The sequence below is a fragment of the Neolamprologus multifasciatus genome, chromosome 6, assembly GCF_963576455.1.
Source record: "Neolamprologus multifasciatus chromosome 6, fNeoMul1.2, whole genome shotgun sequence".
NCBI lineage: Eukaryota > Metazoa > Chordata > Actinopteri > Cichliformes > Cichlidae > Neolamprologus > Neolamprologus multifasciatus.
This window is the reverse complement of record NC_140444.1, coordinates 28,403,071-28,427,592: the sequence shown is the minus strand read 5'-3', so window position 1 is coordinate 28,427,592 and position 24,522 is coordinate 28,403,071. Positions and strand designations below refer to the sequence as shown.

Below are 24,522 nucleotides of genomic sequence, written 5' to 3'. Positions count from 1 at the left end.
TAATCCTCGCAAGGATATAATACCTAATGAACGCTGAAGCTAATTAACACGTAGGCTTATATTTGACGAAAAGCACGCTATCAGTGGGTTATCTTCTAATGAGAACACCCATGCTGGAGTGATTCTGCACAGGGGTCTGCAGGCTCTTGCAGACTGTTTACTGTACAGCAATATAACACAACAGAGCCTCTGCTCTGTTGTGTGAAGGTTTGTTTACACTGCCTTGAGGTTACAGTCTTCTCTCATGTTTTTTTCTCTGTGCTCACACTTGCGCAGCTGTTTAAAGGGAAATTCTTCCACTGCGACGGGATCCATGTAAGTAACATCACCAATAAAACTGAGTGTCTGCAGGCTGGTTACCGCTGGCTGCGGCGGAAATACAACTTCGACAATCTGGGACAGGTTTGTCACACTCTTGGACAGACATCTGCTCTTACAGGCTGGTAATCGTAGCAGCAAAGCTGAATTATGTGCGTATCATCCCGCCAGGCGCTGATGTCGCTCTTTGTGCTGTCGTGTAAGGACGGCTGGGTCAGCATCATGTACGACGGCCTGGATGCCGTGGGTGTGGACCAGCAGGTGAGGAGAGGCAGTCTCGAACACAGCGGGGGAGGGGGGGGGGGAGAGCGGGTGTGTGGGGGATTAAAAAGTGAAAATCCGGGAGATGAACGACTCATTCAGCGAGTGAATATTTCCCTGTGATTTCCTTCTTTTTTGTGTCGTTCTTAGGAACACTTGATCTTGTTTGTTTGAGTGTGAATGGGGAAATATCTCAGGAGTGAGGTGTAGCTGTGCAGAGAAAAGAAAAAAAAGGCAGATGGATGAATAGATGTGAGCTGACAGAGCTGGCAGTTTTAGTGCTGACTCAGTACTTACATTGTCTTCTTGTTTGTGCTCTCTCCTTTTCTTCCTCTCCACCCCTCCTCACCTTCTTTCATCACTCTTTTGTCCTTCTGTTCTTGTTTTTTTTTTTTTACCTTTTGTGTCTCTGTGCTACCTCCTGTCCTTTCTTCTTCGCTCTTTTCTCTCTGTTTCTCTCTGCAGCCAGTGAGAAACCACAATCCTTGGATGCTGCTGTTTTTCATCTCATTCCTGCTCATTGTCAGCTTCTTTGTGCTCAACATGTTTGTGGGCGTGGTGGTGGAAAACTTTCACAAGTGTCGCCAACAGCAGGAGGAGGAAGAGGCGCGGCTGAGGGAGGAGAAACGACAGAAGCGACTGGAGAAGAGGAGGAGAAGTGAGGAAGCGTTTTGGGAAAGTGGGTGGAGGGACATCAGAGTAAAGTACTGTGCAAAAGTCTTGAGTCACCTCTTATGGCTTCATATTTGGCTAGAAAAATGGGAAATGGTTGCAGCCATTTATTGAAATGTGGAAATATAAATGGAAATACAGTATAGAAGACAAAAACAGAATTTGTACAATTCTGACAACCCTGAATGCCAATGTTTGGTTTTGACTTTATTCTTCAACACTGTCTGAACTCTCATAGACAAGTGTTATTGTAATTTATTTAAGTGGTCTCCAGGAATAGTTCTCCAGGCTTCTTGAAGGACATTCAAAGCTGTTCTTTGGATGTTTCTGCCTGTTGTTCTGTTCTCTGTCAGGATGATCCCACACTGCTTCAGTAATGTTGAGGTCCGGGCACCGGTGAGGCCGATCCATGACTGATAATGTTCTTTCTTTGCCTTCCACTTGTTCTGTTTCCTTAAATGTTGTGAGGACTACATAGAAAACTGCACAGCATGGCAAGATAAACCACATTTAAGGCTAATAGGTCTTTGGGAATCACCTTGTTGGTGCAAAAATACTATTTTATGCTGTCAAACCTTTTAATAATAAAATTATTTTTGTGTGTTTTTGCTAAAAGCCTTTACGAAATTCTGCATAAAATTCTCAGTTTTTTGGACGCTAACTTGTCACGTAACATATATATAGACTGAAATCACTGTGATTTTGTGAAAAATATGTCAACCTATGACCAGCTGGTCCTGATGTTTCCAAACAAGAAAAGGAAAAAACTGAGATTTGGGTTCCTGCAACTCTCACGAGAAGGCAGCAGGAGGAAGAATTTCATGTTTTGACCCAGGAGTTGAAATTCTATTGTGTCTGCTTCTGTGCATATTTCAGGATGTCAGTGGGACAGTTTAAACTTTTATTGGCAGACTTGGCATTTATTGTGGTCAATGTGAATGGCTCTATTAAGAATAGGTGAGTCCAAAAAATAGTTGTAAATCACAAAATATTCGCACAAATTTTACACGTCCGGTGTGTAAAGGCCTTAAAGATACAATTTGAAATGGGCTCTAAGTTGTCTGCTATGTGTAGACGCAACATTGGTTCATCCCTTGAGCTGGATGTCCGTTTATGCTTGAATGATTCACACGTCAGTGTTCAGCGGCTTAACAAACGAAAATGGTCAGGTACAAGGACTGGACTGAAATTGGGTGAAAAAGCAGCCAATGTCCAAAGAAAAAACTTTGAAAGACCTTCACAAAGCCTGGAGAACTGTTACTCAGGACCACTTTAAAAAATGGCAGGAGGGCCGGCTCAAAATCTGCACAGTGCTTTAAGTGGACATCCAAACGTTACACCTGTAACTGCTTAACATGTGATTCCTAAACCACCTGAAAAAAACCATGCAGTCGTGATTCAAGAAAGTGGACACACACGTTGCATTCACTTTACTTCCTTTAAGAGGTATTGTAAAGATCTTGAACCACTGGTGGCTTCACCCTACCCAGAAGTCTTTAGAGTCTCCCCTGATAGTTGCACCATTTTCCATTCTGCCTGCTAGAGTTGCCTCCTCCTCTGCTCTTTACTCCCTTGGCCATGAAAATGATCCCATCAACATATACCACCCGAAATCTAGTAAAATGTATTTTTTTTGTCTATCACAGGCCGAACACAGAGAGACAGACAACCATTTGCAGTCACATTCACGGGCAATTTAGAATCACAAATTAACCTAAAACACTTAACTAGATGTCTTCAGACTGTGGGAGGAAGCCAGAGTATCTGGAGAAAACCCACGCAGACACAGAGAGAGCATGCAACTCCACACAGGAAGGCCGGGTGATGGAGTTGAACTCAGGGCCTTCTTGCTGTGAGGCAGTAGTGCTAATCACTGTGCAACCATCCTGCTCCCTCTCTTCCAAAAAACAGAAGCAAAACATGAGTGCACTATTTCCTCCCATAGGGGCTAAATAATCATCGATACTCATTATTCCATATGGGCTGATAATTTCACAACATAGGAACACTACTGGATGTCAGCTGCAGGTCGATAGTCGATGTTCAGCGGCACATATAGATCAATCAGCGTTCTTTTGCTATTTATTAGAGTTAATCATTGGGTCCTGGGCTCTCTCCATCTGATCGCATCTGTCTTTGTGACCTCATCTCTCTATGCTGCTGTTCTCTTTCACTCCCTCTCACTGTGGGACAGTTTCAGTGGCCAAATCGACTGCAAATGCAAATGCAGATGATTCATAAATACGCTTCAGGGGAAACTAATTATAGCTGGAAGATGTATCAGTTGATTTCTACAAAGGGAAAAGTAAGGTCATCCCGCTTCCTTTCTGCGCTCGGCACTAAGATCATAGTGAGTGCCAGCTAGCTCGCCCAGCGTGCCTCAGAATTTTGTAAGATGGTTAACATGGCTTTAATCACACATGGAGGTGTAAGGTAAGGCTTTCACACAGTGTGCCTTGCGACAGAAATGCTCTAGCTTAACAGTCCTCTCCTTCATCCTCCGAGCTCGTAGATGAGGCAGTGGCTTTCTCATGTCCTGACTCATCTGCTGCTACAGCAACGGGAGATAACTCTTCCTGCATCTCCTCTGGCCTCGCCTGCGCCCGTTAGCTTCCATCTCCTTTTCCTTTGAAAAATGTTCATACATCCCTAGCCTAGTGACCAGCAGATGCCAACAAAGACAAGTCCTCACACACACACACACACACACACACACAAAGAGAGAGAACAGAGAACAACCCAAAAAGAGTTGAACATTTTTCATGTGCTCGATGAGCAATATCCATTATTTTCCAGCTTTAAGGCACGATTATGTTTTCTTTTGGAGGAGCTATTCATAAAACATTCTGGGCCCAGGTCTGCCGACGCCTGTACACAAGCACATTATTCCCAGTGTCCGGAACAATCAGCTTCCATTCGAACTGGTGCGTCAGAGTGTGCTGAAAGTAGGACATGTCATTTGTGGTTTATGAGTGTCTCTTTTCTCTGCTCTACTATCTCATCAGGTCTGTCGGTGTTAGAGCATTTTACTTCTCAGCATTACATTTCATAAAAGCCAGCATGTGTTGAACCTTGACTTATTATGTAGCGATTTCCTCATTCTTTTCTTTTCCTCACTTTTCAAAGCAAATCTAGTTTTAGTTTGTTTATGTCACTTCTCCTTTGGAGTCTGAAGCAGAAGAAACGGGTGCAGAGGGAAAAGGTACAAAATACAACAAAAAAAAAATGCTCCTGCTTTAAACAACAAGGGAAACATGCCTGCTGGAGAACTGAAAGAAAATGTTGGCGCTGATGCTGGCAGTAAACCCAGCGTCACTGCGTCAGCCAGTCAAAAGTGCTCCAACCAAACTAATGGAGCTATTTCTTTGTGGAGCTTAGTACATGGACCTATTATACATTCACTGGCCAATTTATTAGGTACAGTGTGCTAGGGCCCGCTTTTGCCTCCAGAACTGGTTTAGTTCTTCATTGCATCGATTTAACAAGGCGCAGCAAGATTTTGGTTCACATTCACATGAAAGCATCACAAAGTGCTCCATAGTTGTTCCACCACATCCCAAAGGTGCTCTGTTGGACTGAGATCTGATGATTGTGAAGGCCTTCTGCTCCTGTAGACCATCTGTTTCAAGCACATTCAGAGATGCTCTCCTGCATTCCTTTGTTCTAACTAGCAAACTTCAGCAGGTTATCTTGACCTTGTCTACTTGCCTGAGTTATTGTGATGTCACTGGCTGAGTGGATAGTTTTGTTAACGAGCAGTTAAAGAGGTGTATCAGTTGGAGCCTGCTGTTGTCTAAAATTTTCTGCTGAGGCATTAAATTGTCTTAAAATTGTATCAAATATTCCCTTGTCAGGGAATGTGTCTGCATAGTTCTGGTCATTTCGCATAGGTGTGCACACACGCATAGTCAACACCCCTACATACACACACATTTTCTTTCTCTTGCTAGATTTCTGTCTCTCTCTCTGTACGCTCTCTCTGCAGTGTAATCTCTAGTAGTGCTCTCCTCTTAGTCAGTTAACTGTCTGGCAGCAGACAGCGAGGGTTTGTGCTCAAAGACACCTTGAGGTGCCGTGGAGAGTGTGTGTGCATGATGGATAGGACTGAATTCCTGAGGTGGCACTTTTAGTCTGTGCACACACACGCACGCACACACCAGAGTGCCACTTGGCACACGCTTCACCAGTGACCTCATAGCCAATATCACATTTTTCTTTCAGAAGCATTTTAATGACTCTCAGTGTGTCTGTGTGTGTCTGTGTTTGTATCTGTGTGCGTGTGTGTGTGTGTCTGTGTGTGTGTGTGTGCAGGGGCCCTTGAGAAGCCGTATTACGCCGACTACTCCCCGTTACGTCGAAGCATCCACAGCGTGTGCACCAGCCACTACCTGGATCTCTTCATAACAATCATCATCTTCACAAACCTCCTCACCATGAGCATGGAGCACTACAACCAACCTCAGGTAACCATGGCAACACCTTCCTCCACCTGTCCTAAAACCATAGTAATGAAGCACAATGCAGTGGTATTGTAGAAGTGTGTATCTGTGTGTCCTGCAGTACCTCGAGGAGATACTGAAGTACTGCAATTATGTGTTCACGCTGGTTTTCGTCATCGAGGCCATTCTGAAACTCATCGCGTTTGGTCTTCGGCGCTTTTTCAAAGAGAGGTATCCCCAGTCGCGCATGGAGACGGAGGTTCTCAAAAAGCATCCCTTCAGAAGCTAATATTGTTTTTGTCCATGTGTGTGTCAAGATGGAACCAGCTGGACCTCGCCATTGTGTTGCTGTCCATCATGGGTATCACACTGGAGGAAATAGACCTGAGTGCTTCCCTGCCCATCAACCCCACAATTATACGGATCATGAGGGTCCTCAGGATAACACGAGGTAAGCACACGGGGAGACAAACACACAAAAAAAAAACACGACGGCGTGAGGCTGATAAGAGCTGACATGTTGCGATATTTCAGTGCTGAAGCTGTTAAAGATGGCGACGGGGATGAGAGCTCTGTTGGACACGGTGATGCAGGCTCTGCCTCAGGTAAGAAGCATCTATTGTGCTTGTACAGTTAAACATGTCTTTTTAAATGCCTGCCTGGTGTCCAGATCTGATGAAAAGCAGATGGCTTGTTTTATTTAGCAATTTACGAGGCCTGGCACTGACTGCCTCTCCCATGATTTATCACTTATTCCTCCCAAGCAGTGCTATACCAGCGACAACTAATAATCACTAAACAAAGAAGAAGACATACTCAGATTCAGCTAAAGGGTACCTGCTGATCCTTAAACTCATCACTTAAATCCCGACTTTATGGCATGTTATGAAACAGTTTGGCTTTGGGATGATTGTTTTGCTGCTTGCTGACGAATAAAGCAGAACATCCAAAGATCCAATCCAAAAAGCTTTCTTTTCTTTGAGGCACAAAAACTCTGCAGACAAAAGCTGCATTCGGGCAGATTTTACCAGGCAAATACACTGGTAGATATATCACACTTTTCCACTGTATTTAAGCACTCAAACCACTTTCTCACTATAAGCTTCATTCACACACCCATTCATATTTGCACCACCAACTACCAATCACATTGCCAACCTTCTGATTACCTCCTGAGCTCCTTTCCTGTGTGATTTTTTTTTCAAGCTTGTGATTATGTCCCCTACAATAGACTAATACTGACAGCCTGGACCACTACCTCAAGGTGATTTATATTGTAAGGTAAACCCCAATCAAACAACCCCCTATGAGCAAGCACTTGGCGACACTGGGAGGGAAAAACTCCCCTTTGACAGGAAGGAATCTCCAGCAAAACCCGTCTCAGGAAAGGGCGGCTGGTTGGGGATAATAGAAGGGAGATGGATATAGTCACTGTGACGCCACCGGGGGTCTGCAGACTCTCCTTTTGAAGCCAAAAGTTATGAAATTTAAATGAAAGGCTGCTGTGCTAAGTTAGCAGCTAGCTTGTTTAGCAAGACTCCATGGGTGCAGCACAGTCACAGATACCTGCTAATTAGTGCTAACTACGGATGGCCCTGTCTAGCTTTTTCCAGTTAAGATATGCTGTTGATACCTTGGCTGTGTAAAACACTGGCTAACTCAATGGAAACAGTTAAAAAATATTAGAATATCATGCACAGAAAAAAAAAGCTAAGCTAAGACTTCTCAGCCAGTTTGACCTATCCACAAAGCTAGTCATATTTTTTGCCACATAAATGCATTAACCTTTTCCCCCATAAAGACATTTGAAGACCTCATCTGTGCCCTTAATAATGAGTTTTGACAAGTATATATCAATAACGCTGGGTTAAATGACCATTAGAGTAGCCATAGTAACCTGTATAGGCAGAGATAACCCTCGGTAATGCCTAATACACACTCAGCTATTTTGTTCTGGAAACAGGCCGGAAATATGACACAAACCTCTCAGTTTAGAAAAGAAAAACAAGGGTTAGCCACAATAGGTGTCTACTAAGGAAAAAAAGGCCTAAACAAGGTTGAAATCCAACATCTAGCACCTGCCTATCACTAAATTGCTACATCAAGTTATCCGGTCAACTACTAATTGGAAGGTTTGTGGTTTGACCCCTGGCTGCTCCAGTCTGCATACCAAAGATCTTTGGGCAAGATACTAACTCCAAGTTGCTCTACGATGCATCCATCGCAGTATGACTGTGTGTGAATGTTAGACAGAAAGCATGTATGTAGAAAAGGGAAAATTATCTTGCATGATTGAGGCAAGGTGTATGAACTGCTTTGAGTGCTCCAATAGAGTAGAAAAGGACTTTATAAGAACAAGTCCATTTACCATTTATAGTAAAAAGGTAAAAAGAAAAGAAAATGTGTCTTAGATGTGGGAGCGGCAACATTAGTTCACCATTTTGGTCCAGATTAAAATATTCCAACTATTAAATGGATTATCATAAAATGTTTAGCAAATATTCACGATGAGGCCAAATGAATTTAGCTTTCCAGCTGACAGCTGATGTTTGTAGCTTTCATTTAAATTTCTTCATGATGTGGATGGATTGTAGTGAAGTTTAGCGTCACTGTTTATGCTCCTCTGTGGCTGAACACTCTCATATGTTAACCTTTTAATGGTTAACATGCGAGTGTCAGATTTTACCTGATATACTAGTAGAATATGGTCTGCACTTTTACAGCACTTTTTAACCTTAGCAGATCTTCAGAGCACTTTAACAATGTCTCTGTCATTAATTCGTGCAACTGGGGACTCTGTGAACTTCTCTTACCCAAGGACATTTTAGCATTTGAAAGGAGCAGCCAACATTCTGCAATTAGTATAAAACCCAGTCATTCACCTGAGCAATGACTCAGAAACATCCCCATCAGCCTCAGCTCTACTTGTGTGTTAACTTCTAATTAACAAATATTAGCACGCTAACAAGCGTGGGCATAACATCATAATTATGGTGCGCACTACTAGAGATCTGCACATTAGCATTGTATCTGTGAGCGTGTTACCATTAAGTCAAAGCGCTCCTGTGCCTAAGTATAGCATCACAGAGCTGCCACCTTCCCCATTCTTTGAATATAATGTGGGAAGGCTTTGGGGAGGATCAACCAACCTTCCTCGGGGGACCCCACAAGAACCAAGGAAGAAACGGTGAGGGAGGGGGCGGTGGTGCACATCAAACAAGCGGAAACATGTATGCAAGTACACATTTATAAGGTGTGGTGATGGTTTTGACCTGCAGCTTAACCATGTTCATTTTAAACGACAAACCCCAGGTGCCGTGCTCGTCTTTGCATATATTCAAACAAACCAGCGGAAATCTCAGCTATAAAGAAAATACCCACGATCCTCCACTGCCTTCCCGTTTGTGTAGTATTTGTGTGTCTTTGAAGTGACACCTCACTGCAGGGGATCAAACCCACGTCTTTGCGTCGCCGTCCGATGCGCTTGTTTCCAGTTCGCTTCATCGGTGGATGCACCTTTTATCTAATTAGACATCGCCGTGCCTCCTACCATGAAGAGAGGCAGGCCAGGACTCGGTGACAAGCGTGTTTGTGACTCATCAGGGTTGAGTCCAGGCGCCAAAAACTCACTTGTTTCTCAAGCCCTAAAACGTGAGGTGTTATTCCACTCCAGGTACCATGATGGATCCCGTTAGTTTTTAAGGAGTAGTAAACGTCAGTGCAGTAAGGCTCAGCGGTCTCTGTCTTTGGGCTCTTCCTATCTGTTGGCGTCTCCCTCTCTCTCTTTTTCAGTGTATACTGTACATGTCTATTTTTTGGTGTATCATACACTCTATATATCTGTTTGTGCGTGTAATGTGTCCGTCTAGGTGGGGAATCTGGGTCTGCTCTTCATGTTGCTGTTCTTCATCTATGCAGCTCTGGGAGTTGAGCTCTTTGGAAAACTGGGTTAGTGTGTGCGTGCATGTATGTGCAAGAGTGTGCATGTGAGCCTGTGCATGCGTGCAAGCGGGTGCGACCGACGGGTGATTTATGTGTGGATTACATAAACAAGCATAAATTTTGCTGAGTTACATACATTAATTAATGCCAATTTAGAATCAGCAACCTAATCAGTGATCTAATCTGTGCGCAGTTCTCTTTCTTCTCCCCCCTTGCCTTCGTCTCCCACACTTACCGGATCTAATATTCCTTTCATCCTCTTTCAGAGTGCTCAGACGAGAACCCGTGCGAGGGTCTCAGTCGCCACGCTACCTTTGACAACTTTGGCATGGCTTTCCTCACGCTCTTCAGGGTGTCCACCGGGGACAACTGGAATGGGATCATGAAGGTTGTTACTCTTCCTTTCCTCTCCTCTGAGGGGGTTTTTAAGAAGATGGATGGACGACTGAGTGCATGTTTGTGTGTGTGTATGTGTCTCAATGCATAGGTTATGAGACAGCCTCTGCATTAAGCAGAGAGCAGATCACTGTTTTTTTATGACAGACTAAGAGCTGATGACATTCGAGGGTCAGGAGAGTGTATTACTCTTCTGTGACAGGCTCAAGGTCCTTTTGGGCTCAGATCAACGTCTCCCCCTGTAGGAGATGAGAAGAAGTACAGCAGAGCGCATTAATATATCACCCTAATCCCTTCATTTATCATCAGGTTATATTGCTTCTTGATCCTTTATCGTCTCCTCTTCCCTTCCTTCATCATCCAGGACACACTGCGCGAGTGTCGCCCGCAGGATCGCCACTGCCTCACCTACCTGCCCTTGATCTCGCCCGTTTACTTCGTCACCTTCGTCCTCACGGCTCAGTTTGTGCTTGTCAACGTGGTCGTGGCCGTTCTGATGAAGCACCTGGAGGAGAGCAACAAGGAGGCACAGCTGGAGGAGATGGAGGAGAGGAGGGAGAGGGAGGAGAGAAGGGAGCGGGAGGAGGCCAGTCGACGGCTCAGCACCGCGTCTGTGGGCGGGGACTTAGAGCTGGACGCACCTGCCCAGGTGCCTGCTTGTATTTCTGCATGCGTGTGAGCTAGCAGGGTAGAGATGACAGTGCGAGTAACAGTGTTGGTGATGTCATGTGCCAGGTGCAAGTTGAGGATGAAGGGTGTTCCCATGGCAACCTACTGAGCATGGGACGCATGCTCTCCCTCCCCAGCGACAGCCATCCTCAGCCGCTCAGATGCTCTCCTTATCCGCTCATTGGCCACGAGGCATTCTCCGGCTACAGCTTCTCAGGTAATTTGGCTGTTTATAGCCAATCGAATTAAGGAACTGTTTTTTACTGTCCTATAACAACTAAATGACTCCTGTAAAGATTATTGCTTCCATAAATAGCTTAGAAGGCAGCAGAGCTGTGAAGTTTGCACAAGGTAAGGCAATGTTATCAAAGGCCTTAAGGAAGGAGATATTTGTTATGGATTTAAATGGAATTGATAGAACTATACGCCTGCCACGTCTTTCCCATCTTTAGTTTATATTTGGATTGTAACAAATCCTGGAACAGCCAGGTATCCCACGAACAAATAAAAAACAACAGAAAATGTTGCGTCATCCAATATAAAACCAAATCTCAATTGCACACACCGTAATTCGGGTTGTTTCCACTCAGTGTTCTCTCTCAGACGTTTAACAATATGCTGTAAGTAAAAGGTTTATCATAGATTAAAACTAGAAATCAAGTAGTTCTAGATTTGGAATATGCCTGTAGCATTACCTGGAAGTCTTGTCATGTTAACGTGTCTTTTTTAACAGTGGAAGTTTATTGCACCAAGTGAGCTGAATATAAAGTCCTCCAATGGAAGTCAGGTTAACTAAAATTGCCAATGAGATAAAGATGAGGTGAAACTGAATCGTGACATGGTCTCAAAACATTTTTTTCATCTCCTGAGTTGTGAAAATGTACTGAAATACAGGAGCTGATGGTGTGTGTGTGTGTGTGTGTGTGTGTGTGTGTGTGTGTGTGGCTGTGAGGTGAAACAACTCTTTAACCTCTTAAGCCCCAAGCCTACCTGATCTCCTGCTTTTTGCCCCCGTATCAGGGGGCGTTGGGGCTTAAGAGGTTAAAAAAAATGCATCTAACAGTTACAGTCTTGCTTTTTTTTGTTCTAGCTGTCATCTTCATAATCCACGTTACTGTCTGCAGGCTCCATGTCATCTCTTGGCTCCAGTGGAGGCGGCTCCCTGCTGCAGGTTCCAGGAGCTCTGCCAGCCATCAGTCACGCTTCACTGGGGTCTGGACGCAGCTCAAGGCCAATGATCTGCCTCAGTACATCTCACAGCATCGACAGGCACTCCTCACACAGACTCGGCTCAGCCAACAGCGTAGAAGGATACAGGTTTAGCCCCACTCACAGAGCCAAGAGACACAGACTGAACTCGGCTCACAGCATAGATGGATATAGATTCAGCCCAGCGCATCGCATCAACAGACACAGACTCAGCTCTGCTCACAGTATGGACGGATACAGGGTGAATCCAGATCCCAGCGCCGAGCGGCCGAAACTCATGTCCAGCCACAGCATAGACAGGCATCCGTCGCTCAGACTGAGCCCCACGCACAGCGGCGGCGGCAGGCGTCCTTCTTACTGGCTCAGTCCCGAAGACAGTTTAGACAGAAACAAGTTGAGCCCCTCCTACGTCCCTGACAGTTCAGCCATGAGGAGACCAGCATCCTTCCGCACTGCAAGCAGACAGTTAAGGAGACAGGTGTGTTTTTATGACGATGATAGCTGAACACAAACACACTGCAAACCTTTTTCTGCTCAGTTTAGTTCAGTTTTATTGATAAAGTATCAAATCACAACAACAGTCGCCTCAAGCTGCTTGATGTTGTAAGGATTTAGATGGTGATTTTTAATTTTATGGGAATGAATCGGAATCAAAGAACATAAAGACAAGCTGAGAGGTATGTCGCAACAGCAACGTCTGCAAAGTTTGAAGTGGGTCGTAGTTGCTTATAATCAATTTTGGGGCCTTTTTGTGTTTGTAAGGAACAAAAAATTATCTAAATGTATTTTTTAGTATTCCATCTTTTGCTCCAGGGTGATCTGCAGCACACAAGCCTACACGCACTTTACAACAGTCTGCGATTGGCTATCTCATAGTGTTTGTGAATGTGCTGTGTCCGCAGGAGGCCGTGCGCCTCGACTCTCTGGATCAGAGTTCAGCTGACGATCTGGCAGAGCCCCGACTCACTGTGCCCGCAGCCTCCTCCACCCCACCACGGCAACGGTCGTCCAGCGTTCACACAGTGAAATATGCGCACTCGCAAAGGGTCATCTCCTGCAGGAGCCACAGCCGGAGCCACAGCGATACCGCTGCACAAGAACACGTACCTGAGCAGACAGCCTGTGGCTCTCAGCCAGAAGCAGATTTTGAGAAGAGTTTGAAGGTATCAGTTCCACTCTGTGACTCCAGAGCAGCCAGCCCCGTTCCTGGCTCAGACCCCACCCCGCAGCCAGATGACGCTGACGCAGAGGTCAGCTGTATTAACAGCTCTGTTCACTCTCACACGCAACCTACCAGCTCCCCGCACAAAAGTAGACACCTCACCCCGAGTCCCGGGGAGCACAGGAGCCGCCTCAGCCATTCGGTGTCCCCGGTTTCAGGCAGGAACAGGAAGCAGCGAATGAGCCCGCCGCCCAGGGAGGAGCCAGTTCCAGTCACAACCCAACTAACTGACAGCAGCGCTGAGCTGAGGAGGCGGACTTTGTCATTTGACGCCACAAGCCTCTCTCCTAATCTGCCGGAGGGAAGTTCTGTGGAAGACTAAACAAACCCTGTGATGGGATTGGTCATTCTTTGAAGCGGAGGAGCCGAATGTGCTGCTTTAGTGCACAAGAGGGACCTGAGCCACGGCCAGAAACAGGATTATACCCGTCTCCTGTCCCGCCCCTCGCCTCTTGCACTCACAAGGTTTTCATAGGTTGTGTGAGCAGGACTCAGATTGTGTGTGTACTGAGTGTGTATGTGTTCAAAGACTTGGACCCCTTTTGTGCCGTATGCACACGAGATGCACACAAGAAGAAGTTTCCTTTTCTTCTCTCATAGTTCTAGCTTTAGTTCACTCATAGAGTCACTTTGCAGCTATATTACTCAAACACTAACCCTCCCCCTTGCTTGCTCCATTCGCTCATCCTTTTCCTCGCACCTCAAGCCCAGGTCAGAGTACAAAACTACTCTGAAGGTGCACTGCAGGTTAAGTTAGTGACTGGTCTGCTGTTTTATACAAAGAGACCACACAGCTGGGGCTGCAACTACCTGTTAGTCCACACAACATAACCGGATCACGGTAACGTCTAATCACATTTTTTTTTCTCTGTGAAAATACCAAACCCCAGACACTCGATTCTGTTCATCTGGTTGCAGCTTTTTTTTTAATGATAAATGACTTTTTCAGCCATCCAAGTGACTGAAGACTGTTGAATTTCCGCATTTTTGAATGTCAAATGACTGAAGTTGTCAGTAGGATTAGTGATTAAATGTTTTTCCCACTGAAAATGCAGCATCCAGGTGAACAGAGTAGGCTGTTCTGGGATTTCTTTACCCCGACAAAAAAGACCAAACAGCAGGTTGTCAGTTTATTATAATTTTGGATCAAGACGGTCAAAGTCATTTAAGTTCTTAGGCTACACACAACCCAGTTTGATCTTAATGAAATAGTAAAATCATTGAACAATATAAAAGAAAAACACCTCAAAATGTTCCCCTTTTGTTTCAGTGTAAAGACATACATTCTAAATAGAGTCGCATGTATGAAACCATCTATTTACAGGGCAGATGATGAATAATCCTAAAGAAAATAAGTGATTTCAACAATATGTCTCAGTCTTAGTATCACCCCAACTCCTTGACTTAACCACCTTACCATGGTGTGGTACAGCAGGCTAGGAGTAATGTCTTAGTAAGTAAGAAAAAGCTGTAAAACTAACAAATCAGATGAGTTAGCAGAACCCCTCGCAGCATTGTTGCTTGAAAATGTATCCGTCAGTTGCCGACTGTTTCCTTTTGACTAACCCTTTGATCAACAAGCTGTTTCAGCTCTCATTCAGTTAATAAGATCTGATGATTTTCCTAAATTGCAAACCGGTACATGAATAGAAATTTTCCTCCACTTTGTTCTCTGTGGTGCAGAAATTACAGTTTATGTTTACAAATGTGGTTTTAAGCAGTAGAATTACAAAATGTAATAAAAAATAATAATAATTTGTAACTGAACACCTACAGTATGTGAATGGTGCAGGCACAATGCTGTTTTATAAGAGACTTATACCTCCAGTAATAATGAATCCTGTACAGCAGCTTGTTGGATATATCATAATAGGAAATTTTATATTAAAGATAGTTTTTGATTTTCAATATGATTCATCTTCAGTTTTTTGGTTTTTGGAGGGTTTTTTTCTTCATTCATCACGGCCTACAGTAAACTTCTGGGTGTCGCTTGATTGCTCATGGCCTGAGAAAACCTTGATGTCTTGTTGATTTTTGGCCTGTATGCACCCGACCCTGACAGCCTGAAATATCAATCCGCTCTTTGAACCTTTAAGTTAAAATCATGTAGTGTGACCTAGGCCTTAGTAGTTTCTACCTCGCTTTCCCCCCGATCCCACCCACTCAAAACATTCAGTCAGCTCCGTTTTCTCACAACCCCCCCTCCGTCTTAGTATTCTCAGGGTAGAGGTAGTTCAGACACAGCTGAGTGTGGTGCGATCAGAGCTCTGCGGAGTTAGAGTGCCCTCTGCTGGCCCCTTAAATTTGAAGAGGTGATTCAGACAGACGCAGATGTAAAAGAAGGGCTTATTCAGGTGACATAACAATGCGTAAAACTTTGTAGAAAAGGTCAAGAATCTATTTTATTAACACAGTGGGTGGTAGGAGAACTACAAAGGTGAATTTCTACACTTTTGAATGTCAATTTATCTGCTGGTGATGACGACGATGGATGATGAGGGGAGCCAGTTGTAACGATTGATGATGATGGTGGATGATGCAAATGTTCATAAAGCCGTTTAATGTTCCTGCATATTAATGGAAGCGGGGAATGATACAAAGAGAGGAAATGATTGGACAGTGCTGGAATAAAACCACTTCCTGTCTGACTTTTATCTGACTCAACCTTTCTTCTAATTCTGTCCTTTCCTCATGTGTCAAGATGGTAAAAAGAAACAGAAGCGGAAACATTCGCAGTCTTCAACACGTGCCTCCTAATCTAAAAATAAAGATAACACACAGCAGCTGCCTGCTGCCGCTAATGAATTCAACCACTCTATGGCCTTCTTCCAGCAAATGGTGATTAGTATGCTAACACGTCCCCGGATCTTTGTCGCAACACATGATTATTTTCAAAAAATGTGTTCTCATATTGCAGGAAGCAAAGAAGTTATTTAAAGATAATGGAAACAAAGGCAGACTCTGGTGGTGGTAGTAGATAGATTTTATTTTCAAATACCACTTCAGCATATCACAATAAAATATTGAATCACATGAATATTTCACACTAAAACACCATAGCATACAAAATGCATTAAGCAGTCCTGCCTTTATTCCCCTGCTAAGAAAATGTAGCATTTTCTGCAAGGTCTGCCTGGCCTCACTCTTTTTGCTCACAATCTATTGGTCAAACGGACCCTCTGTTTGACGTTCAGCCAATGGGAGCTCACATGTCAGCAGGGCAGCTTGTGATTGGCCAGGCTGACTGAGGACAAACAGAAATAGATAGCTACACAGCTTCCCTGTCCTCCATGTTTCCTTCGCTAAGTTATCTGTTAATAAGGCAGATGGAGCACCATCACTGCATCTACATCTATGTTAATCTGGACTTCACCATATGAACATGCAGTCAAGGCGTGAGCGTGTGTTCTTCCAGGTGTATGTACATGTGTTTCCAGGTGTGTGTTTGGGTGTGTGTGTGTGCGCATCTGTTTCCAGGTGTGAGGGAGTACAGCTGTGTTTGCGTGCGCCGGTATCTGTGTGTGTGCATGAGCAGAAGACGGAATTCTTGACACAGACAGTTACAAATAACTAAGCTGAGCCAGCAGTTGCCATGGTGATAACATATCACGCTTCACATGACCCAAAATCCTGCCAATCCCAGGAGAGGATGGAGAAACCGCTCAACAGTGAGGCAGGAAGTTGTCCATGTCGTGTACATCTCGTCCTTCTCTCCCTGAGTGTGTGTCTCTAGAAGGCAGGAGCCAAGGGTCTCTGCTGTGTGAGCTTCTGGGGGTCCAGGGTTTCAGTGAAGGGCGGAGCTTGATAGGGATTTGTGGTAACTATGGTAGCGCCATTAGCAATAGGGTATGGTGTAGCTCGAGTGTTGCTAGGGACGGGATCCAGGTGTTGCCAGGTGAATAAGTTTGAGTTACTGCCGGTTAAGAAGCGTCTCAGCGCACTCAGCGTCAGCACAGCCTGTTAGTAACACACACGCAGACACACACATGTTAATGATTAACACTGTTAATCACACGCTGAGTAACACTCTGCTTTTAGAGAAGCCTGCAGATGTGCAAGGGTTGGTTAAAGATGCAGTGACGAAAAATAGACAGAAGAAGCACAAAGGTGTAGCGTGAAGAAGGTTTACACCACTTGGGATTGAGTGTTGTGCTTTTCCATTACGCAGTTTCAGAGTCTTCAATGAAACAACAGCGCAATTAGGGCTGGGTATTGTCACTGATTTCTAGAATCGATTCGATTCCGATTCACAAGGTCCCAAATCGATTCGATCCACGATTCGATTCGATTCGATTTGATTCGATTCGATTTGAATCTGGGAAATTTTGCCTCAGTCAGAAATATTATAATTCAGATCAGTACATTTACATATTTTTGTATCTATAAAAAGAAAGCTGACACTTTCCAGACTTTATCAAAGGTGGGAGCATCACAGCAGATGCCTTTGTGTCAAAATAGCTGAAGATAAAACACCGAAAAACATAAAGGTGATTTTCCTGGCCTGGGATTTTATAAAAATATTCTGCAGTACATCAAAAACGGAAGAAAACCATTAATTAACATATGAACATTACCTCTGAAGTTACAGCGGTTTTATTAGAGACACAACGTTTTGCATTTTGCATAATTTTAAAAAGTTTAAATTTGTTCAGAAGCCTATTGAACGGCAGAAATTAGTTTTTCTATTTGGAAGTAAGTAAAAGGGAAAAAACGTCGGCCAACAGCGGTGTAAGAACAGTAGACTTGTGCGTAACAAGCAAGCGAATAATGCAGAAAACAGATTTTTAGACGGGAAACTGTTCTTGAAGTATACAGAGAGAGAGAGAGAGAGCTGTGCATGAAGTGTGATTTTTATTGTGGTGGAAGCAAAACAGCAAAAGTCAGAGGGAATTTAGGACGATGTTTATGTGAAGCGTAGTTTGGATCTTCTTTTGCTGCTGGTTCAGTCAACATTGTTTGGAGAGAGATCAAACTAACAGCCCTAGAATCAGTGCAAAAAGGGTGCAAACACAAAGCGCGGACCCGCCGAAACATCGGAATCAGCGAGCTGTCGGCTTTCAGCCCTGACCGTGTCCGTGCCGTCGGGTGAGAAAGGCAACATCTCACCGATTCTCATCCGTCGGCGGGTCCGTGCTTTATGTTTACGTCTTTGTGCAGAATCCGTGTACCTGCTCTCATTTACTGTTTTAGCTGTTTGGTGGTTGTCGAAACTGAGATTCTGGCATTTCGGGAGAAATAAATTTATATTAAAAAATCGATTCAGGATTTTAATGAATCGATATCACGTTATCCAAGCCAGAATTGATTTTAATCGATAAATCGATTATCAAAACCCACCCCTAAGTGCAATGTAACAATATAAAAACCTGCAGAGCTGAAAAATCAAACTGCAGTTCCTCGAGTGGCCACTCGAAGCTCGCTCACAGAGTGAGACACTCATGTTAAAATGCCCAACTTTACATCAGAAATAAACATGTTTACAGCCTGCTACACTATGTTTTGGTCTCCATAGCCAATTTACCTCCTTAATAACATCGCAATGATATGATGACAGTGATAGAGTTTTTTTTTTTTTTTCAATCACCCATTTAAGTTGCATGAAGGCTTAAAATTATGTGTGAATCAGGCCATATTTAGTCTGTGCTCATCTGTGGTGAGTGACATTCAGGTATTTTATTTGCATGTTATTTAACACCATTTAGCAAGTATCTGTGACTGTGTGACATACCTCCAAAGTCTATGTATGCAACTTGCTGACTAGGCTGGCTAACATTACCTGATACCTCAGCAATCCACCTTCTCATAAAAATATGGTTGATTCTGAAGTCTCACAAAACCGAGATGATGACAGATATAATGCTAAACTAAACTCTTTAAACTAAAAGCTGCTCTTATTCATTGAGTTATGGAAACTATAAGGCTCATTTGACAGAATGGGACCGCTGCGTTAATGATTTTACAGAGGAAAATAAGTTCTAAAGTAACTACTTAAAGCCTGGGCTATTTTTTACATTATATTTACTTAGTGTATTTAGTGGTGAGTCGGAAGAAATTCTGTCGTAGGTACAAATTTGGAAGATGCAAGGAAACAGTGAGCGTTAAATATGGGCAACATATGTTGAACAGGAAAACTGAAACGAATGCAAACAGAGAACCTGATATTGCATTTGTAGGCGACTCATAAAATGAATCCAATACACAGGAAATCGAACAACATATGAATGTTAATAATCATTGTGTGTGTGTGACAGTGCACATGCAGACACATAGACATAAATGCGCTGCGATCATTATTGTAAGATTATATTTATTTGTTTTTATTAAACCCGAGTGTCCCCTATCACACTGAAACTGGGCATAAAACATGCATTTAATTATAGCAGTGTTAGGCTCCCTTCACTCACACTGTGCCTACAATTGGAAACCTTCTCAAAATGCCTCAGGTTTCATTTTAATGACAGATGAAATACCAGGTGCCAAGTTCTCACACCCACACTGGCTCTACACTGGGATAACAAAATGGAAAATTCATCCCAGTTTCTCCAGTTTAGTGTCACAGTGGGAGAGCAGTCCATCCCAGCTGCTGCTAAAAGAACAATTCAAAGTACTGAAATCCTTCTTTGTACTGTTATACACTACTGTGCATCTGATAAAACCTCAAACTCAAGGACCTGTGACTTAAGCGAGACACTAGGCTGTTTATCATCATCTCACACAGACCCTCTTTGGTTTGACACAAGGTTATATGCAGATTTAACTGCTTTCAAACACAAGCTTCCTGTCAAAAATATGACAGCCTTGAAGCCCAAACAACTACAAGGTGTCACTCGCTAATCGTGTTTAATGAGTAACGCCCTCCAGAGAGGAGCCACAGCCTGAAGACGACCGAACCTTTAATATGATTGTTTGCCACCCGCTACTAACCCTCTGTAGGGGAACAATTGAGTCCTTCTCAACTTAATGGTTAATAAATGACTTGACAGACTAAAAAAGTGAAACCATGCCGTACTTCCTTGACACAATTAGAGCTTATCCAATGACAGTGAGATGAATGGCTACTATAGGTTGGTGTTAAGCTAGTTTTAACAGGCTCTACTGAGTCACCAGGGGATAATAAATGAGCTAACTGTCTCAGTTGAAATATATTCTTGCAATGCAGTTCTCAGCAGTGAGATGCTTTGTCAGCAAAACTACACAAACACACACACGGTCAAACAAGCACCGACGCCTGGAAGCTGCCCAAGTCAACCAAGTGTGTGCGGCAGTGTTAGACTTGAGAGAGGGCCGGGGGGGTCGTGGGCAGCAGCTGCTCGACCTCCGTGAAGGAAACACTCTTAAATGTGTTCATGGTCAGCAGACACTGATAACCCTGTAAACACACACGCGAGCATGCAGGTGATCAAATATCAGATGATGATGATAACCACATGCTCACAGGCGTGCAAAAGACAAAGAGGGCAGTGTGAATCGAGAGGTGTAAGCATACACACCCAGGAGAGGATGGAAAAGAAGCAGAACGCGATGGCGGCTCTGGCTGCGTCAGAGCCCTGCGCCAATGGCAGCTCTTCCGGAGAGGTCGCCTGCCACTGATTGGCCAGAAAACAGAAGCCGACAAACCACAGGAAACATGCAATACCTTTGAGGAGAGGAAAACAGGACTTTTAGATGCAGGGTCACTTCATAATTACCACATTTTTTTTTCTCAGTTCTACTTTTTACAGAAAAAAAGTGTCTCCAGTCTATTTGAGAACCAGAAGAGATGAATTTTGTTCCTTTCATGTAAAAGAGAGATTCTGCTCTCTGTTGTTTTTCTGACTTCATTATGAAGCAAATTGTAAAAGGCAAAAAAGAAAGAGCTTAATCAGATTATACTCTATTCATGTTTTTTTCATTCTAAAAATATTTTATTCCTTTGATGTTCTCAGCTTCTCTGCACTGAAGGCTTCAGATAAGGATTAAACATACAAAATCAAGTTTCAGCCGCTGAATTAACAGGTGTCATGGGCTACGTTTAGTACAGCACTGCTCACAGTGCTCACAGTAAGTATGATATATGATCAATAGTTTTAGCTGAGCGTTATTAGTGTGCTAACATTTCCTAATTAGATATAAACACAAACTGTTAGCTGAGGAAGGACAATCATTAATCTTTGTTTTTCATTGGATAGATTGAAAATGTGTACTAATGATGCGTCTCCACGGACTGAATCACCGGCTTTTACAATTTATCCCAACAGCAACCTGAATGTGTGCTAAATTATGCGCTGTTTCACTCAACACCACAAAGGTGAAGCTCATGCTGCTGTTAAAGAAAAGTAATTTTCTTTAAAACAGTGGTGTCAAACATAAGGCTCCGGGACCAGAATGGCCCCACAATAAAGCACCAATCCACCCCACTGGACAACTTTGGAAAATATGAACTGTATTTTCAGATGTTTTATAGCTTTTATGAATGACAAAGACCTCCACCATGGACATTAAATGACAGAAATCTTCATGTTTCTTGACCATCTATTAAAGAAATTTCTAGAAAAAAAAGCAACACTTTCTGCCAATTACAAAAAAAACCTCCTATTTTACAATCACAGGACAGTTTACTCAATGAGCTACCACAACTTTTCTGTAATTTCTACACATTCATTTCTTACATTTTAAGCCTGTCATGCTGACAGATTTCTTTCATTTACTACAGAAGCATTTTTTTTAATTACATAGAAAGACTGATGTGTATTATTGAAACTGCACTTCTTTTACTGTCTTCGGGCAGGACTCAGGCTAGCTGCCAGTGTTCTGCTAAGCTAAGCCAAGTGATGGCTGAAAGTAAAGACGTGCAGTTCCCAGAAGATTCAAGAATACAATGTTATATGCCTGATATTTAAATGTTGCTGTTAAAATGTTTGAGATTTGGCTTTAATACTTTTGTTTTGCCTTTTTGAAACTGATCGACTTGCCGCTTGAATTTAAGGGGTTTAACAAAAGTGTTGTATTTAGGATTCAGGGGTGTAAAAAGTAATTGGGCAAGCCAAGATAATTTTAAATATAAGGATTTTCTTCTTTGTAAATATCCAAAAGATGATGCCTAGCACATGTACCTCAAATGCTCCTGGACCTAGCTCTACGTTGTGTGTTACGGTATTCGGCCTGCGATAACTGTGTACCAGAAAAGACGAGATCCAGCAGGACCGCACGTTTTCTGTCCCTGACGCTGCTGATGCTGGGAAAGTAAGCATCCAGGATGAGAAAAAAGATGCTGCCGAGGAAACAGGCCACGCCCACGGTGACACCGAAGTTACAGGCGTCGGCGTTGTTGTTGAAGATGCAGAGCAAACGCTCGCTGCCGATGTTGATGTAGCCTTCATTCACAATGCAGCTGAACACCACGATGGAGAAAACCTGCAGGGAGAGACGTGTTGGCCGGTTTATTACCTGACATGCAGAAGAGAATTAACTCACACCGGCGTGCCAGTGCCATGCATTCCTGCGGTTGAGAGCTCAAAGACCAAGGATATTCTTCTTCCCCACAATTAGATGATACTTTAAAAGGGTTATGTCGCCCAAATTACAACAAAAACAAACACTTGTGCCAGTTACTTAAATGTCATCGTGTTTAATATAAATGACAGTGACACACCGTGCAGAAAATGAACTCTCTGATATAAAAGGAAACAGAAACTGAGTAAAGATAATACCAAGTAATAAGAATGAGGTTTCCTTCAAAGACAACTGGTTTCTCAAATCACTAAGAATTTATTTTCCTTTTATTTATTTAAAAAAACACAAATTGAATCATTTGCCAGAGGTAGATAAAACTGTGTTAGTTTTTAAAGCACCCTTGTTTAACAAATCTGTAGCCAAATATCAGGAGCTACCCTAAAATCCTTTTCAGTTAGACAAAGAAGTGTCATGGATGATCTTTACAGGTTTCAGCTACACCACTTTTGTGTTGTGTGATTGTAATTCAGCTTTACACTGTTCATTTGGTCCACAGAGATCTCATATGTCATTAATACTTCTCAGGACTAGGCTCAAATCATAGTTTGGAGACTAATGGTGAAATCATTCAACTTAATGTCTTCTTTCATCCAGCGGGTGCTAATTGGATAGGTCAAAGAAAAATGGATGGATAGAAATAGAAAAGCAACAGTGACAAGCTGACATATGATGAGCTGAATTATGAAGGACACACACGGGAAAGGAGGGCTGGCGTGCTTTGTTAACTAGCTCTGCTTTTGCTCATCTGTAGCACATTGCCTCCTGTGCTCCTGAAATGTTGTATGGTGACTCACAGCAGCACAGCACAGAGAAAACAGAGGTGTTACGTTCCGGTTGGGGGACATTATTATCCCCGAGCGTTCACATTAGCTCCATCCAGACACAAAGAGGCAGCCCTGTAGCCTCTGTGCCAGAGGCTGAAATGATGTGAGCGCTGTAAAAGCTGAAATTCAGACACTCATCCTTTTGCAAAAAATAGCCCACTGATATAAAATGCAGACGTGAGCGGATGAAACACCAGACAGATGTAAGTGGGAACGAGGCAGAGAGGGGGGCTGCAGGTAGGCCTATCCATTGATGAAGATACCCACACAGTGCAGGGGAGGCTTACCCACGAAAGCAGTCTGAGGACGGTGCGGGGATGCGTGAAGAAGGCGACCGGATCGAAGGCGACGCTCCCGGCCTTCCCGGCGCCGTACGCGCCCGCTGGCTGCATCCCTCCGGCTTTCTGATGCCTGACTCCAGCTGAGAGAACTAGACGAGTCGGCGTAAGCTGCGCGGAGCGGCGGCGTCCTACTCCAGCCTCCGTGTGAAGTCACAACGCGTCACCGCCAGCAGCTCAGCACAGGCTGCGGCAATAACACTCACCGTGACTTCAGCTTAATACAGATATGCTGCGTGGTTTCTGGATGTCACGCCTGCTTACCCAAAATATCAACGCGAGCTTGAATATCCTTATGTAATTTGTTTATTGCTAGAAATATGTTAATATTATCGATAACATGTGTGCCTTATTTAAAAAAAAATAGCGATAAATGTCATGTCAAATATAAATATATATATTATATATATATATATATATATATATATATATAAATATATAAATAAACAAAATAATAGGCCATTTATTTTTGAATAAATAAATAATAAATCTGAAAAAACTGCATAACGAATTATCACAGAGTGAACTGAACCCATGTTAAAGGAAATCTCTGCCCTTTGCTCACAGATTGCAATTTGTTGCATTTATACATGGATAAAACCTCAGCACAGCAGCCTATCTGACATTTCTGGACAACATCGTCTATTCACCTCCACAAAACTTTCATTTCGCGTGCTCGCGACGTCACGGCGTTGCCTAGCAACTTCCCAACAACTGTCTAAAATCACAGGCCAAACAAG

General features: G+C 43.3%; 2 protein-coding genes across 4 annotated transcripts in view; one reads left to right on the top strand and one right to left on the bottom strand.

The window, feature by feature from the left end:
* LOC146517214 (voltage-dependent T-type calcium channel subunit alpha-1H-like) overlaps positions 1–20,765 on the top strand; it is a 65,200-nt gene extending 44,435 nt beyond the window's left edge. For both annotated transcript variants that reach the window (XM_085162723.1, XM_085162722.1), the window contains 13 exons: positions 277–402; positions 490–579; positions 1,045–1,237; positions 5,563–5,714; positions 5,812–5,921; positions 6,008–6,141; positions 6,225–6,295; positions 9,560–9,638; positions 9,899–10,020; positions 10,393–10,677; positions 10,764–10,914; positions 11,822–12,384; positions 12,809–20,765. In XM_085162723.1, the coding sequence (XP_085018849.1) occupies positions 277–402; positions 490–579; positions 1,045–1,237; positions 5,563–5,714; positions 5,812–5,921; positions 6,008–6,141; positions 6,225–6,295; positions 9,560–9,638; positions 9,899–10,020; positions 10,393–10,677; positions 10,764–10,914; positions 11,822–12,384; positions 12,809–13,450 (2,718 nt within the window). In that variant the 3' untranslated portion in view covers positions 13,451–20,765. The remainder of the gene's footprint in view (positions 1–276; positions 403–489; positions 580–1,044; positions 1,238–5,562; positions 5,715–5,811; positions 5,922–6,007; positions 6,142–6,224; positions 6,296–9,559; positions 9,639–9,898; positions 10,021–10,392; positions 10,678–10,763; positions 10,915–11,821; positions 12,385–12,808) is intronic.
* Positions 16,858–24,048, bottom strand: LOC146517213 (synaptogyrin-1-like). 2 transcript variants are annotated; one of them, XM_085162724.1, is made up of 4 exons: positions 23,732–24,036; positions 22,287–22,521; positions 20,619–20,764; positions 16,858–17,085 (listed from the first exon to the last, which is right to left on the bottom strand). In XM_085162724.1, the coding sequence occupies exons 1-4, from the start codon at positions 23,834–23,836 to the stop codon at positions 16,858–16,860; spliced, it is 714 nt and encodes a 237-aa protein (XP_085018850.1). In that variant the 5' UTR covers positions 23,837–24,036. The 2 variants fall into 2 exon arrangements, with proteins under 2 accessions (XP_085018850.1, XP_085018851.1); XM_085162725.1 differs by lacking the exon at positions 16,858–17,085 and adding an exon at positions 20,389–20,497 and having other exon boundaries at positions 23,732–24,048.
* Between the last annotated feature and the right edge of the window lie 474 nt (positions 24,049–24,522).

Bases quoted from the DNA above. Each gene is read 5' to 3' on its own strand.
- LOC146517213 (XM_085162724.1), bottom strand. From the start codon at position 23,836: ATGCAGCCAGCGGGCGCGTACGGCGCCGGGAAGGCCGGGAGCGTCGCC. The intron at 22,522-23,731 runs GTAAGCCTCCCC...CTCTCCCTGCAG, and splicing joins TCCTCAGACTGCTTTCGTGG to GTTTTCTCCATCGTGGTGTT. The intron at 17,086-20,618 runs GTGTGTATGCTT...TGTTACTAACAG, and splicing joins TCTTTTCCATCCTCTCCTGG to GCTGTGCTGACGCTGAGTGC.